Here is a 16,266-nt window from a genome sequence, read left to right on the forward strand (position 1 = left end):
AGCATCAGTCTCCTGGGATTTTTAAAATTTTTAAACAAACTTACTGGGGAGCAAAACACACCCTTCTTTTGTTTCTAGAAATGTAAATGAGAAATTAATTGTAAATCATGTTCTATTTGTCTTAGAAGTTGTTTTGAAAGCAAGGGCATATGAAAGTTAAAAGTTTGCTACTGTAATGCTGCTGCTTCACTAAAGAATTAACCAGAGCTGGAACTGGGAATTTGCCAGAAATTGTTGCTTTTGGTTCATTTCCAGTCAAGCCCTTAAGAAAGTCACCACATGTTATTGCTGTTAATACCTTTGTGATCAAACACCAGGGTCTGCAGAAAATATCTGTTAAAAAAAAAAAAAAGAAGAATGATTGCAGCAAAATGTTTCAAGAGAAGTGCCACAGTTTTTCATAAAGCTGTGGATGATGACATTTTTTATGAAATATAGTCAGCCAAATGTAATTTCTGTGCATTGAAGGAGGCCATGTTATATTCCAGTTCTAATCCCAGCTCAGGAACCATCTGTCAACCAGGAGACAGAAGCTGTTCAGATGAGAGCAGTTGCAGCCTTCTCGTATTTTAAGGTTCAGAGACCCAGGCTTATAGTCACATCTTGTTCCACACAGGCAGGTTTGTTTTCATACATGATACTCATAGGTCGTGGAGTAAAAACAGCTAAAACTGGTAGAATTGTTGATTTCTTCATACCACCCTTGTTGTAGAACCAGCTCCTCACTGTGAATGCAGACAGGTTTGATAGAACAGGTAGGGGTCAGGCAATTAGGTGAGAAAACTGCAGTGGTGAGGAAATAACCTGGGCATTGCCCATTCAGCTAAAAGAACATTTCAATGGCTTGGTCCTGTTTCCTGGACTGCTGGTGTTAACATTGTGGTCAGCCTCTGGTGCTCATAGCTCTGATGCTGTGCTCTCAAAGCTTACTAGAAGACCTGCAATTTGATTCATTTGCTGAAGGACAAATGCCTCTGAAAATAAAAGTGTTCTCTCATTGTGTTGGTCATTTTGGATAAACTTACAGCAGCATTTCATCATCACCTGTAGCCTTAAGGATAATCGTGCATTTCAGAGAGAAGGGTTTCCCAAAGTTCTCATTGATGTCAGATTACCAAGAGAAGCAGAAAGGCTTCAGAAACCACAGTTTATTTCACTGGAGGCAGGGGAAAAGGCTTCAGCCAAGTTCACTGAACTGCCTGTCATGTCCTCAGCAGCTCTGCCTACCTATGCATGCACAGCAGCAGCTGTGACCAGGGGAAGAAGAGACTGGGAAATCCATCCAGCAGAAAAATAGCCCAGTAAAACAAATACTTAGCTGAATTACAAGTCAGTTCTGCATTGAGCTAAATGATTGGGATGTACCAGCACAGCAGGGCTGAGAGGTATGTAGAAGGAATCATCCTGGGAAAAAAAAAATAAAAAAAATCTCGATTCAAGTATTTTTCAAGCACTGGCTTTAGAAAAAATCTATTTGTCTTTTGACAGAGGTTTACATCAGACATTGTCAGGGGATTTACCATAACTGTAGGACAAACAAAAAGATTTTTGCTCACACAGTTTTGAGTGAAGAATGTAGTCCCTTGCTACAGCAAATATTTACTTCAGCAAATTCTCTAGAAAGAAAAAAAATCCCAAAAGGAGTTTGGCTTCTGTTGAGTCACATTTTTTTAATATCTTTCTCTGTCTTTTTAAAATAAAAATTACTAAAAAGCAGGCATTATTTTTTCTCTTGGATGGTTAGGCTGCAGTACAAACAGCAGGCTCTATGCCTGTACTGCTGGAATGCCCATCAACACTGCTGATACTGAGGGAGAGTGAAGCCTTGGAGCTTGCAGTTTCTTCCCAGAAAATGATGCCCTATGCAGACGTAATTGCTAATGAACTTTTTTGTTTGTTTAACTTTACCAATAAAGTTATTTTTATAGGAAATACATGCTAAGGCTACAAAGAAGATGGCTGCTGAGTGATGCAAAGCATCTAGAGAAAAGTGGAGAAAACCAAAAGTAGCTGAATAATGTAAATGGGGTAGGCATTGAAATAACCAGTGATAATTTTAAAAAGTGATGGCTCAGAGAGGCTGTAGGCATTGAAGACAAACTTTGATGAAATACAGTGAAGCTAATTAAAAAAGTAAGCATGGCTTGGCACTGAGAAAGAAACAGGAAAAGTTCCAGTCAATGTAATTGGAAGGAACTAAACATTTTGAAAGAGACACCAGACTGATCAAACTCGTTCAATTTTTTTTAATACAGAAAATTCTCACACACAAAAGCAGTGTCTAGTGGCTTGTGCAAATATGCAGTATTTCTGAGGATGTTCATTGCTTTTCCAGATGTGTGTGTAATCCTTTGTGGTTTGGCTGCGAACCGAGAGACTAAGAGAAAGCACAGTGTGTATCAGGGATGTGGGAAAGTTTGTGCACCCTTTGCAAACTTCCCTCTAAACCATATTTGACTTCCAGTTACATACCATTTTATGAGAATCAAAGAATCAAGATGGTTTTCTTTTCTCATGCAATTTCAGTTCAGTTCTTAGGAAGTGTAAACACCTTCTTGTCACAGAGGGACATCATATGCTTCAGGATGTTTACCATTAAAAAACCTAGTTATTCTGCTGCTTAGGAAAAGATGGCATGGGAGCTGTTTGCAGAAATTAGTGAGACTTGATATCCTGCAGGCTGATCTGAAGTTTTCAGAGAATGATTGAGGAGGAGGACCAGAAGTATTTTTTTGGAGTGTGAAAAAAAGAATTGTAGGGGACTGTGTGCACACAAACAATTTCTGCTTGATTTTTTTATAAAAGCACTATTTCTTAACATAACGAATAAATTATTGCAATTGATTATTCATAAAAAATAATACAGTGCTTTTTATTGTTATATGTTTGAGAAAACTCTTGCAGCCAGTTTTGCTCTGCTTAATAATGTCTATTCTTTTATTCCATTTGGGATGCTCCCAGAGAGTAAATAAATAAATAATAATTAAAACCACATTAAGTTTATTAATGTTTTCCATGTCATTTAATAGCAAGTTTTATATAGTCCTTTTATATCTATTCCATAAGATGTTCACTTTCATGTAAAGGCTATATAGCCTTGTGAAACTTCTGAAACTTGAAAACTTGGGAAAGTTGTTTAGCTTGTTTTTAGCTCATTATGCCTATTCATAGTTTGGGTATAAAAAGGCATGTGTCATGTAGATGGTATGAGAGCTCATTAATTACTAAAAAATGTCAGCATATTTTAAGTATAAAACCAATGTAGCATATTTTTTGGTCAGTGGTAAGAATATGATGAGCATGATCAAAGGAAGTTGAAGAGGAAGAAGAACATAAAGGATTCCAGACTTCCACTGATAAGTGGGCAGATGGTCAAAGACTGATGATTACTAACTGGAGGGTTAAATGACAAGTAACTTCATTTAGGTCAATAGAATAATATCACATGAGATTGGAATCAGGCCTTATCAACAGTACCATTTGTCATCTAGCACTTCTAACATGAAACAGAATACTTAATCCTCAGGCCTCTCTTCCCATTGAGTAACATAGAAAATGTTTCTGTGTTTGTATAGATGGATATTTCCAGTACAACTGTAAATACGTGAATTGTTGTACAGGCATTATTAGTTTGTATTATTTCTTTTTAAAAAGAAAATATGCTAGCTTTAGAAAATCAGAAGCTAAATGTCAAAGAGTTTTGTTCTAATGATGCATGAAATATGGTGGTAGAGATGGAAGATTTTGTTGTAAAAGGGGATACAGAATTTTAGATAGTAGGTTTAGAATCTAATTTTTAAAGGTTTATAAATCTGATGATTATTAGAAGTTTTGAGCCATTAGAGTATTTGCTCTTATGCAATATGTTTCAACCATATCTCAAGACAAGTTTTTGTCCTTCTCTGGTAGGAGCCCTTCATTACCACAGTACTAGTAAGTAAGTTTTCCCCATGGTTGTCTTTTATTTTTCTATTAGAGAAATAATTAGGGTACATTGGTGAGTTGATGATTGTCTTAATTCATATAACATATACCTAGTTTTTTATTAAAAAATAAATCACCTGTCTTTTTGAAAATTTTTCTAATCTTGGTTTATTAGATGTTTCTTTTTTTAAACTACAAATTCTATATTTAATTAGTTCAGCAGTTTCTTTGTGAGGCTGTGTGCTGAAAAATCATATTTATTTTCTCCCAGATAATTATTATTTTCAGAGCACAAATGGTCATAAGAGAATGGTGTTGTACTTTAATTATCCTGAGGTATGGGTCAGATGTATTTCTAATTTTCTACAAGTAATTTCTTAAAGGTATAACCTATGGACTTACCTTATTTAAAGACTATTACCAAAAAATATGTAATTGATTTATAGATTTGGTGCTTCTCCCTCAACCAAAAATATTTTGTTATATTTTCTTTTTAGGAAGGAGGCACAGCTAGATGAGGAAGGACAATTTCTTGTCAGAATAATATATGATGATTCCAAAACCTATGACCTGGTTGCAGCTGCAAGCAAGGTCCTTAGTAAGTAATATGGAAATCTTCTTTGCCCACTTATCACATTTATGATTAAAAAAAAAAATCCATGTAGCAGAGAGACACAGGATTTAACAAAGAAATGGAAACATGGTAATGGTCAGAGAGAAAACTAAGAAATCTCAGAAGAAAGGATTTGATCTCTGCAGCTTTGATCTCTCTGCTGAACAAGCATGCCCAGTTACAGAAGTGTTTATGGCATGTCATATTTCATATCTACCCTTTAACTGGGGTAGCATTTGAGCACTTGTTTTCAATCATTCCAACACTGGTCTGTAGTTTAAAAGGCAGAATTATGCCCATTATCTTTATTTTATCTGCAGACCCAAGTGCAGTATGAATTTGTTCTGAAAGAGTAATTAGCCAAGAACTCAAAAGACAACAATGACTAGTAGTCATGTTGAATTGGAACAGCTGATGTGGTTTCACACTATTGTAACCCAGAAGTAACTCCCCTGAGGTGAACATTGATGATTATTTGCAAACAGTGTTTCCTTATCTGTATCAAAATCTAAAACACTACAGATACACAGAATGCGCAATGCCCCCAAACCACAAAGGTAATCGGTAAGTTGTACTGAGATTCCCATATTGAATACACATTACTGGGTGTGTGGACCCTGAATCATGTTGTCCCCATATTCTTGGCGTGCTGGATCTGGGTAGAGTTTAGGTACTGTCTTTCTTATTTATAAATATGAGACTAGTAAGCAAAGTGCATGAAATGCAATATTTGAACTAAGTCACATTTTATTGTTTTAACTAGATCTAAATGCTGGGGAAATTCTTCAAATGTTTGGGAAGATGTTTTTTGTGTTTTGTCAAGAATCTGGTTATGATACAATTCTACGTGTCCTGGGCTCAAATGTCAGAGAATTTTTACAGGTAAGATTTTTACACCTAATTATTTCAAATACATTGGACCAGACAGAAGTATGATCTAGCCAACAGGTTAGAATAGGATTTGGAGATAAAATGTCATAATCTGGTATTATCTTCCAGTTACTTGTGGAGAGGTGTATGAAAAATGTCTTTGTTGGTATTTGTGTTCTATAGATCTTTTCACTACTCAGAAGTTCTGGCATTGCTGTTGTGTTTCCCTCTTGGTTAATATATTCTTCAGTTACCTGATACTTCAGTCCTATTTCAGTACCTGATTTCAGAGTACTATTTTTCTCTTTAAACGGTCATCTTTGTCTGTTTAATTACATGAAAAGGGAATGAGAAGGCAGGTAAGCTGGATTTGCAGAGGCATTCATAATTCTGAAATTTATTTTGAAACTGTAAAGAAAAGTTTTGAACAGTTTTCTAGGTAACCAAAGTACGGAGTACAAGAGACATGAAAACCCCGCACCAAATCGTCTATGCATGTTAATTAAAAGGGCTTTACGTTGTTTATATTAACAGAGAACATGGTCTTCAGATTTGCAGGATATTTCGTATCCCAAGTTCTCTTTGACTGATTACAGATACTTGTTATTTCTAATTGTACACTATGTACAGAGTGGGGCTCATACACAGCTCATCTTTAAGACAGAAGATTTTATTTTCTCCATGAACTGAGGGTGGGATAGCGTAGCAGTGTTTAAGTCAATTTTTGTGCTTTCGTAACTTGATAGAACAGTTTGATATTGTACTGTAAAACAAAGCAAACTGAATGTAGTTTTTCAATAGCACGGAAGAAGTATAATGACTTTTCTAAAGTTTTATTTCCAAGTGAGGAAAAAAGGGGCTTCCCTTTCTTGTCGCCTCAACATTGTTCATTTCAAAAACAGTTTGAATTTACGGTCTGTGATATATATTACTCTTGTGGAGGCCTGCATGCTGTACTGAGTTTAAAAACACTGAACTGATTAAGGTTTCACAGAAGATTGTCCAATAGTTGTGTCAAATCTTTAACAGTTTTCACAAGAAATTTAGCAGTTTGTCATCTTTGCCCTTAAAAATCTCTCCAGTAATAATAAGTGAAAAGAGCAGAAAGCACGTTTTGCTGAATTACTGGAATATTTACTTGTATCCCTCAGTACCTGCCCTACAATCTGGATTATTGCAGAGCATCCTAAATTTATTCAACCCAGAATTCTTTTACAAATCTCATGGACTGTAATTGCTGGGCAGACAGACAGGTTATGTGTTTGTTCCCACTGATGCCTACCAAGTGTGTGGTCTGTGTACCATCGTCTGTCAGTGGGAAAGGATAACCTTTATATTTTATAGCCTCATTCACAGGCTTCCCTCAAAGCAAGTGTTCAGATCAATGTAATTTTTAAAGATGTACTGAAGCTGTGATTAGAGTTGAGAAAGAATAGGAGAGGATGAAAAAAAAAAAAAAAAGAAAAAGATGTAGCTGGTAGCTCCATCACTTTGGATACACACTGGTGGGCTAGTCCTTTCATCTTTTTCATCCCCTTTTCCATCCATTATACTTCTCTTTCCATTCCTTACTGTGAATAATGGTGGACACGTTTGTAGTACACACCGAACCTCGGTAATGTGAACAGCATACATTTATATTCTTCTAATGACAGTGTTTTAGGCTTTTCTGTTTGCATTTCAATGCTAAAAGATGACATTAGCTATTATGTACTTCTGTAAATTCTATCAAGACTAATATATTAATAGCTGTCCCAGCAATGTACTTTTTAGCTTTTAATTATGATGGAAAATCAACATTATCTGTGATTTATTGTTTTTGCAGCTTTCAGCAGTCAGATTAGGTCAGGAAGCTCATTTATATGCTTACAAAAATAGGTTTGATTGGACTTGATGTGCCGAGATTTTGTCAGATTCTTAAAATAAATAATACAGTTCCAAAAGGTGCTTCTTGTGTCCTGTACTGAGCCCAGGAATATGTGAAATAATAGAGGGCTGCTGGTTTTTTAAGCGTGTGAAAATAAATCTCATATTTATATTCTATTTCCCTTGACATCTCTGAGAGAATTCAGTTTATTCGTAGATGAAACACAGATACTTCAGGCTTCAAGAAAGAGGAAGAAGACAGCACAACCAAATCTAATATTTATACTTCCTATGAAAAACACAGGGCTGGAAAAATTGCAAATCATATTGAAAGAAGACACTGTGCCAAAGAGACGTAGCGTGAAAAGAGATACCTCCTAAGAAACCCAAAGTGTGCTTTTGTTATGTTCAATAGCTTTCTGCTGAAAGAAAATGAAACGCTGGAGTAGTGGTTTTAGTTCTGACTCATTTAGGTTATCATTTACTTGGCTATTTAATTGTTCATCATTGCAGTGCAATAAATTTAACAGGACTAATTGCTGTTTTAAAACACTTTCCAGATGCTCTGTACAGCACAGAGCTGAACAGCATATCTTTGTATTTCAGGTGCCAGTCATAACTTTGCTGTTTTCAGACAGGCCTTAGTGTTTTCAGACCTGCCTTAGTGTTGCTGGTCCATGTTCATTCCTGCTTGGAGATCCCTTTGTGTTTCACCATGGAGATGATCACTGCTCCCTGCAGGTCTAGGATTAGTGTCTCTGGTCACAGCACAAGCTCTGGCATAAATCTGGGAGCCAAGATTTCAGGGAGAGTACTTAACCTGTTATTTATGTGTACCTGACCACTCCTCTGGCCAACAGCAGGTGAACAAACTAGAAAAAAGACACATTTGTTCTAGAAGCTGCAACGTCAATTTAAAATGGCTCAAACAGAAGAAAGGAGTAGTTGTTAGAGGTGACAATGATAAGGTGTCTAAATGACAGGATCTGGGAGCAATTTCAGCTCCTGGGTCTTGATGCACGTCTCTACTGCGTCTTGACTCTGTTGGAGCAAAGATCTGGATGCAGTAAGCTCTTTGCTCAGCCCATAATTTGCATGCACGGGGAGAAAACACACTGGGGACTCAAAAGCAGCTGTAGCGCGTTCTGGGCAAGTCCTCCACTCCAGCTGTTTAGACAGTCGAGACTAAAGGGCAAATCGTGGATTCACCTGTGATGTTGCTTGGACAAAGTCAGTAATGAGGTATTAGGGAAGCAAAGTGGTCTTTCACAATTAGGCCACTGCCATTTGTTAGCAACACTTGTGCCAGACTTAAATGTTAATCATTAGACAACCATATTATAAACATTCTCTGCTTTACTCCTTTTGAGATTCTTCAGGTGTTGATGACTATAAAACTGGATAGTGCACCCTCTGTTTCCGTATAAGAATCTTTTTTTCTAAAAGGTCAGTATATCCCAGCTGTTTCTGAGGCATGTGTACTGAAAGAACAGTTCTGCACACAATTAAGGAGATTCAGGAGCACTCCCTTGAAGTCAGCTCTCTCATGTTTTCACCCATGCTCTTTCAAAGCAGTCTCTTCCAATTTCATTATCTTGAACTCTGTGAAGATCTTAACAGCATTTGCCTTCAAGCCTGTTGCAGCTTTTTGCAATTGAATGCCCAGTAACAGCTGGAATGAATTGACTCCCAGACTGTTGCCTCTTCAAGTTTTAATTTGGAGGTGTTGATATAGCAACAAAAACATGAATTTGAAACAAATTAAAAAACTGAAGGAGGACGTTCCAGGCTGAGTGCCTGTTAGGGAATTCATTTCTAAGAACCTCATTTCCTTTGGAGGCCTCCCAGGAGAAGAGGCAGATGCTTGAGCTCCTCACAGCTCACATGAAATCAAGTTCAGTATGCTTCCACAAATTTAGTGATCGACAGATGGTCATGAAAGGTAGAGAATGGCCCAGCCTGCACATTGAAAGTATTTTCACCTCACTTCTCCTTGTGCAAAACAACATGCAAAACCTGATGATAGCAGTTGTTTGCGGTATGGGGGAACTACATTTTAAATATACGGTAATGTTCTGGACTTAGGATGTAAAAACACTGCATACATTTTACAACAGGTAAATGTGGGTACCAACATCAATCAGCACTCCAGATTGCTCTTTCTGTATTAAACATTATACAGTAAACAGCAAGCTGGAGCCATGATAATTGCTTCCTAATCAAAGTCAGAGCTAGCATTGTATTCTTAGTGTGATTTTGATCTTGTTGTTCTCTTTTTTATTATCTCATTAGATATGCCTATCAATTTCTCATTTTAACTTTCCTGCCCAGATTTGCGATATGTCTTCTGAAAATTTAAAGTTAAATACATAAGATGTCCAGGGTATCAGCTAAAATATAAAAGACCTTTTCTCTTTCTTGAATACCATTTTCTGAAACATTTTTGTGGTAGCTATGATATGTTCTATGTGTTCTGTGTTGTTGGGTTTTTTTTGAAGTTTGAGACTTTGTCAGGCCCTGTAAGCTTGGGTTGACTGTTATGATGATAGAGCTAGTCTGTTGTTTCATTGACAATATGGAGAAAGATTCATGCTTGTTCAGACACACTTGTTTGTATTTGACACCTAAATCTGAAGGGGAGATTATAGGGACAAGAATATGGAAAGGATGCAAATGGATGAGCTACAGGTTTGAGAAACACATGCAAGGTCTTTAATCACCAAATGTTTTGAAATACAGCGTAACTGAGCATAAATTCTTAACCTAGAGTAATTTTTATAGAGCTAGTTTTGATGTCATTCATGTCTAAACATTTCCACAGTAGATGGAAAGAACTACCTGAAAAGCCTGCTGAGGGCCATTTTAGAAATAGTAAAGCAAATGTGCAGGAAGTGTGACCAGGAGGAGAAAGGGAATCATGGAATAGATTAGACAAGATACGTACTTACATTCGTTAAAACTAATAAGTGAATGCCTTATAATTATGTTTTTAATTTCTTCTTCTAGAACCTGGATGCCCTGCATGACCATCTTGCTACTATTTACCCAGGTATGCGAGCCCCTTCCTTCAGATGCACTGATGCAGAGAAGGGGAAAGGACTCATTCTGCATTACTATTCTGAAAGAGAAGGTCTGCAGGATATTGTCATTGGAATCATCAAAACAGTAGCTCAGCAGATCCATGGCACGGAAATAGATATGAAGGTAATGTGTGAAGGGTTGTACACATTGAATGTTTATGTCATTAGGACGCAATCAAGACAAGTGAAGTGATGGCAAACAATCGTTGTTGCTGTCCTGTGTTAGACTGTGGCTTTAGTACTGATTCAGGAAGAGCCACTGTCATTTGGGTTGCTTTAAGGATGGGTCAGTCACATGCTGAAAAGGCCAGCATTTAATCTGCAAGCAGACCTACTCAAGAACAGTTCAGAACAAATTCTCATTGTTCAAAGAAGATGATGTACAGAAACTTGCTACTGGGTTATTAGGGGTTCTCTTTCTACTTTCCTAAATTCTTTATCTATATGTAAACCGTGAGGCTGATGTGCATTGGTGATACCTGGCTGGAGAGCAGTCTTCCTCTTGGCATTCATGCCAGGTCCTTAGCAGAACCAAGATATGTTTGTGTGTCTGGGTTTGTGGGTTCCATTGAATGGGAATGTGACTGGATATGCACCTGCAGCCCCAGAAGAGGAAAAATTTTCCTTAGTCATACAGTTTACATAATATTATGTGTGCTAAGTCACTCGTGAAATGGAAAAAGAAACTTCTGATTTGAGTCCGTACGGAGTAACAGTGAAAAATTAACTGATCAGTCTAACAGTGTAAAATCAGGGTTTGATCTAACATGCAGTTAGCCTCAGATACATCAGGGGGAAAATGGCAACATAAAAATTTGTTGGTGTTAGCAATACTGCAGTTCATATCAAATATTTTACATCAAGTACAGAAGAATCTAAGCAGGTACAGCACGCTTTTTTCTTTTTTTTTTTTTTAATTATTCCCTAACCATACTACCTTTCTAGCACAGTTTCACTACTCTAGCTGAAGTAATACTTTATTTTAGCATTAATTTGGCTAAAGTCTAAAAAACTTCACTTTAACATTTATTTAGTCATTGCTATAAAATATGATTGATTGTTTGCTTGCTTTCATAAGAGATTTAAAAATGACCCAATGACAGAGGTAATTACTGCTCCTATATTGGAGTATTTGCTTATAACAGGTTTCCTGTTATAAGCTATCTCAAGTTTATAATGAATGGCTTTTTCCATATTGCAGTGGAAATACTTAATGTCCTTTGTTTAAATTCTTGATTGGTAGAAATCCATATTTAAAACTTCTACAGCAAGTGTTAGCACTCAGATAGGTAAGGATGCAACAGAATCAAAACAGTCCTCTTCTTTTGTCCCTGTTTATTCAGTGTTAAGACAGACTAGGAGGACCATGTTGGAAAATTGGCTGCAAGAATGCTGAAGCTGTTGCTCGATAAGCATTTCTTTTGATGGTGCAGGCAACTTACACAGTCTCCCCTTCTCTTCCTACTCGAGCTTGTCCTAGGACAGCTTTTTCTGATGTGTCTCTCCAGCTGTTGTGAAGCTATAAAATAAACTAGATGGAGGAAGTGAACTAGGTTCAAAATAACATTTGTTTTTCTGGGTTATTTTTACCCATATCTGTTCAGTTATGTTGCTTGGTGTTCTATCACAGAGAGTTCTGCCAGCATAGTGAAAGGGTTATGTAGAGACAAAAGTGATCACTGGGAAAGAGGAGAAATCCAGGTTGTGCAAAGCAGCTACCAGAACAAAAGTCTGACAAATTGTGTCCTCGGTCTGAATGTTACTTTACTGAGAAGATTGTATTGGACAGTACCAATATCCATATAGGACTTCTCACAAGTAATAAATGTCCTAAAGAAGTTTAAATATTGTTTATAAATTTTAATTTTCATTTTTATTTGTTTTTGTTAGGCTTTTCTGGAGATCTTATTGTTGTGCTGTAATTAAATAGAATTTTGACAATATTGGTCAAATCCACTGTAAGTGAACACAAAGTTTCATTTAAATCCAAACTGTTTTTCCAGACTCTCTGATCCAAAGGCATATAGGCCCATAAAAATTGGTATTACCTCTTAACTGAAAAAGTTCTCTCTCATTTTGTTACATCAGATACCCTGATTTTTCTCATTGCTGTTAAAAAAAACATGTCCCTGTTAGAATATTATCTCAGCCCTGAACTTCTCATCTTCATCTTCTCATCACGGGTAATCACAAACTTCAGTGGTACCTAAGCAGGGAATAAACAGGTACTATGTTTCTGCAGGATGACAGTGCCAACATTTGCAATTAATCCACACAGACAATAGAAGTCTCTCCCTATTACACCACAGGTCAACTATTAATCATTAATGTTACAGAATGAGGATTTTAAACTAAAGTTTGTCATAGTGGTACCTGGCTAGTTTTACACCATTCTAAAAATGGGAGCAGGAGAAAAAATTAAACCATTTTCTTTCATCTCAATTCTTTGCTCCATAATTTAGTAATTACGTGTTTCTGACTGTTAGTAACGCATTGTTTAAATAGCACAGCACAGAGGAACAATGCAGTTGCTTTTTATCCCCTCAGTTTTTATAGACCAAGCAGTGCCACCTTTTCTGTAAATTATTTCAGTTTGGACTTTAGCTAGGTTTTTGCATGAAGAATGTGTTTTGGCATTTATTTATTTATTTATTTATTTATTTATTTATTTTGAACTGACAAGGTCCTTAGTACTCAGCACTAAGTTTCTGATTTTGTTATGGGAGTTACCTTCCTACTTGAAAGAACAGAGCTGAGATTCCCGAGTTATCCTTCCAAATCTCTTTATTCAAACATTTATATTACAATCCAACATAGGACTGTTTTAGTAAGATCTATAGTTCTCTTTATATTAGTATGAAGTCCATATCTGCGACATGATGTTTAATACTTTGTTATCCACTTTTATCCTCCAACTGTTTAGAACAAATGCTCACATAAATCTTCTTAAGATAGTGCAGGCTTCTAAGTTTACATTTACATAAAATTTTGCTTGAAGTTGTCTTTCATATTACAGTTTCTGTGAAGTTGGCAGAATATCTTAATTGTTTACAATTTTTTTTTTAATTTAATTAAGTGTTTAGATTTTGTTTCATGCATTGCACAGAATCACAAAATGACTGAGGTTGGAAGAGACCTCTGGATTTCATCTTGTCCAACTCCTGCTCAAGCAGGACCACCCAGAGCAGGGTGCCCAGGACCACATCCAGGTGGCTTTTGAAGATCTCCAAGGAGGAGACTCCACCATCTCTTTGGGCAGCCTGTGCCAGTGCTCAGTCACATATATATGTATGTTCTTGTGGTATACAGTCGGGCTTTTTCCAGAACAGTGTCTGTCAGGAAAAATGCCTTTTAACACCTGAGACGTGTGTGATGAAGGCAAGGAAAAAAGAAAGGTCTGAGTTTGTCTTTCTTAAACTCTGTTAGCACTGAAAGGGATTTATTTTTTTTTTAATTTGAATTCACAATTCCAGCTGAATAGTTACGGAAAGCCTTGGTTGACATTAATCAACTGATTAGTTCAAATCCAATTTGCCTTATCTTCCCTGATATTGTAATCCATTTTAGCTAAATAGAATTAAGAACTTTTTTTTTTTTTCAGCAAATACTGTCCTAAGAATTGTTCCTGACTTTGAGAACGCACTAAAAATATTTAACTTCTGCCAGTCTCAGTATGAGAACTAAAAATCGTCATGCTGCTGGTTACTAGCTTTGGCATAAGATCTCTGTAAGCAGCCTTCTGGCTGTGCCTTCTCTTGCTTTGCTTGTCAGAGGTTGTTTGTATATAAATGAAGGTGACCTATAAAGGTGAAGTCAGGACACGGATTCTCTCAGGGCTACAAATGGTACAGGACAATGAAGAGTGTTGTAAAATCCTACAAAGCCGAAAAAAAAAAATTAAAAAAAATCGTGAAAACAGCCTGCTGCAGTTCTGTTATTATCTTAGATTGGATTATAAACATCTCTTTCAGACTGTCAGGGAAGATGGTTTACAGTATCAAATGAAAAAGTGCTGGAGAAGATCTTTGACAAGATCGCAGGAGGGCCAACTGTACCCTGGGGTGCATCAGGCACGACATGGCTAGCTGGTTGAGGGAAGGGATTGTCCTGCTCTGCTCTGCGCTGCTGCGGCCTCACCTCATGCACAGTGTGCAGTTTTGGGCACCACAGTATAAAAAGGACATAAAGCTATCACAGAGCATCCAAAGGAGGGCAACAAAGATGATGAAGTATCTAGAGAGCAAAACGTATGAGGAGCAGCTGAGGTGACACTGCTTGTTCAGCCCAGGGCAGTTCCCTTCACTTTTAGCCTTGGATGTGCAAAGCTAACGATGGTACCACTTGGAACCACCCTGGAAGAGCTGCAGTGAAATTTGTCAAGTAGCATTGCACGGTCAGTTTTGATCAAAAGAGATAAAGAATGTAATCCTGTATTCAGTTTTAAACGGCAAAAAAATGGCTCTATATTCATCTTCACAATGCAAAGGAAAAAGATCCTTGTCTAAGGACATTCTTGTTTGTCACTGATGCTGAGATCTGAGTATATCTCGGGCACCCACTCGTATGTATAGAACTGAGTCTTGTCTTGCAGTTACATTAGAGAAAGCTTAATAGACAGCATGTGTTTGTTATACATGCTGTATCACATTGATACTGTTTGATTTAATATCTTGTGTGAAGCTCACCAAATATATTAAACCATAGAGGCATGTTTAAAATAATTGTTCCCTAAATTGTCCCTCCCTGAAATATTGGTCTGAGTTTTCACTTGGCTAAGCAAGTGCAAATGTTGAAAATACATTTTCTGAAAAGCACAGGTGGGTAACCAGTTAGATGTTATATATTCTCTTTGAAACCAAGAGAGTGATTTTCCCTTCAATTTTTAACTGCAGTTACTATGGTGATTGAGCTCTTAGACGTGGTGAGCTGATGTCACTTCAGCTAAGACCACAGAGGGAGGCAAAAGAATTAGACTTAATTCCTGGCTTTGTCACTTCTGTCACTGAACTTTCATTTGTCAAGCATTTAATTGAGGCTTCCTCAACAATATTAAAATTATGTTGAAATTCTGTGGCTTGCAATCTTTGCTTGCAGAATGAGACAATAGAAGAGTTCTGTCCTAGTTAAGCTTACTTCAGAGTAGCTAGAGGAGGTCTTTATGCCAAGTAGGTATCTGGCCAATTAGGTTGGACCCATATGTACAAGGGTGAAAGGACAGACTTTAACATATTATGTTAATTGCCGGAAGTGCTGATTTTAATTTTTCTGACAAGTAAAAGCTCAAGGCATTGTAGGAAAAATCACTAGAATTTAGTTACTGTGAATGTCACTGTAATTCAAGAATGCACTTGGAGAATGTGGTCTCTCTAAGCAGACAGTCCATGTTATTCTGTGTTACCTTCATTACTTTCTTAGGATGGATTTCATCTTCTAGGACAAGAAATATATATATGTATATATATATATATATATATATACAATGATATATAAATATATATCATTCTGAAGATTGATTTTTTTCACTATCTCTAATGCCACAGAAAAAGGGAAGTTGTAAGTTGTTTGAGGTGGGTGAGATCACAAGACAGGAAGATTAGCTAGTGCATAAATTAAATGAGCAGGAAAGACATCATGAAATTACATATCCAATAGGGAGTTATTTGAGGATGATTCAGTAGCTTTCTTAGCCTGTAGAGGAATATGATTGTAGCTTCTGTTAATAAGGGTCTGTGCATGGAAGACCAGAAGCAAATTCAATAAGTCTGCTGTGTCCACAGCATATCAGGCTTACCACTAGTGTGCAGCTGGTGCTCTGGCTGTTTTGTAGGTCTGACACATTTCCATGTGTTTTGCCTGTAGTGCATCTGCTTCACTATCATGATGTGCTAGTACAGCCAGCATTTCTAGATGCCC

The 16,266-nt window shown here is 36.9% G+C and overlaps 1 protein-coding gene across 2 annotated transcripts in view; it reads left to right on the forward strand.

Annotated features, from left to right (window-relative positions):
* GUCY1B1 (guanylate cyclase 1 soluble subunit beta 1) overlaps window positions 1–16,266 on the forward strand; it is a 39,954-nt gene that overhangs the window by 9,609 nt on the left and 14,079 nt on the right. For both annotated transcript variants that reach the window (XM_068681054.1, XM_068681055.1), the window contains 3 exons: window positions 4,422–4,522; window positions 5,301–5,419; window positions 10,280–10,477. In XM_068681054.1, coding sequence (XP_068537155.1) covers window positions 4,422–4,522; window positions 5,301–5,419; window positions 10,280–10,477 — 418 coding nt within the window. The remainder of the gene's footprint in view (window positions 1–4,421; window positions 4,523–5,300; window positions 5,420–10,279; window positions 10,478–16,266) is intronic.

Source organism: Anas acuta, chromosome 4, assembly GCF_963932015.1.
Source record: "Anas acuta chromosome 4, bAnaAcu1.1, whole genome shotgun sequence".
NCBI lineage: Eukaryota > Metazoa > Chordata > Aves > Anseriformes > Anatidae > Anas > Anas acuta.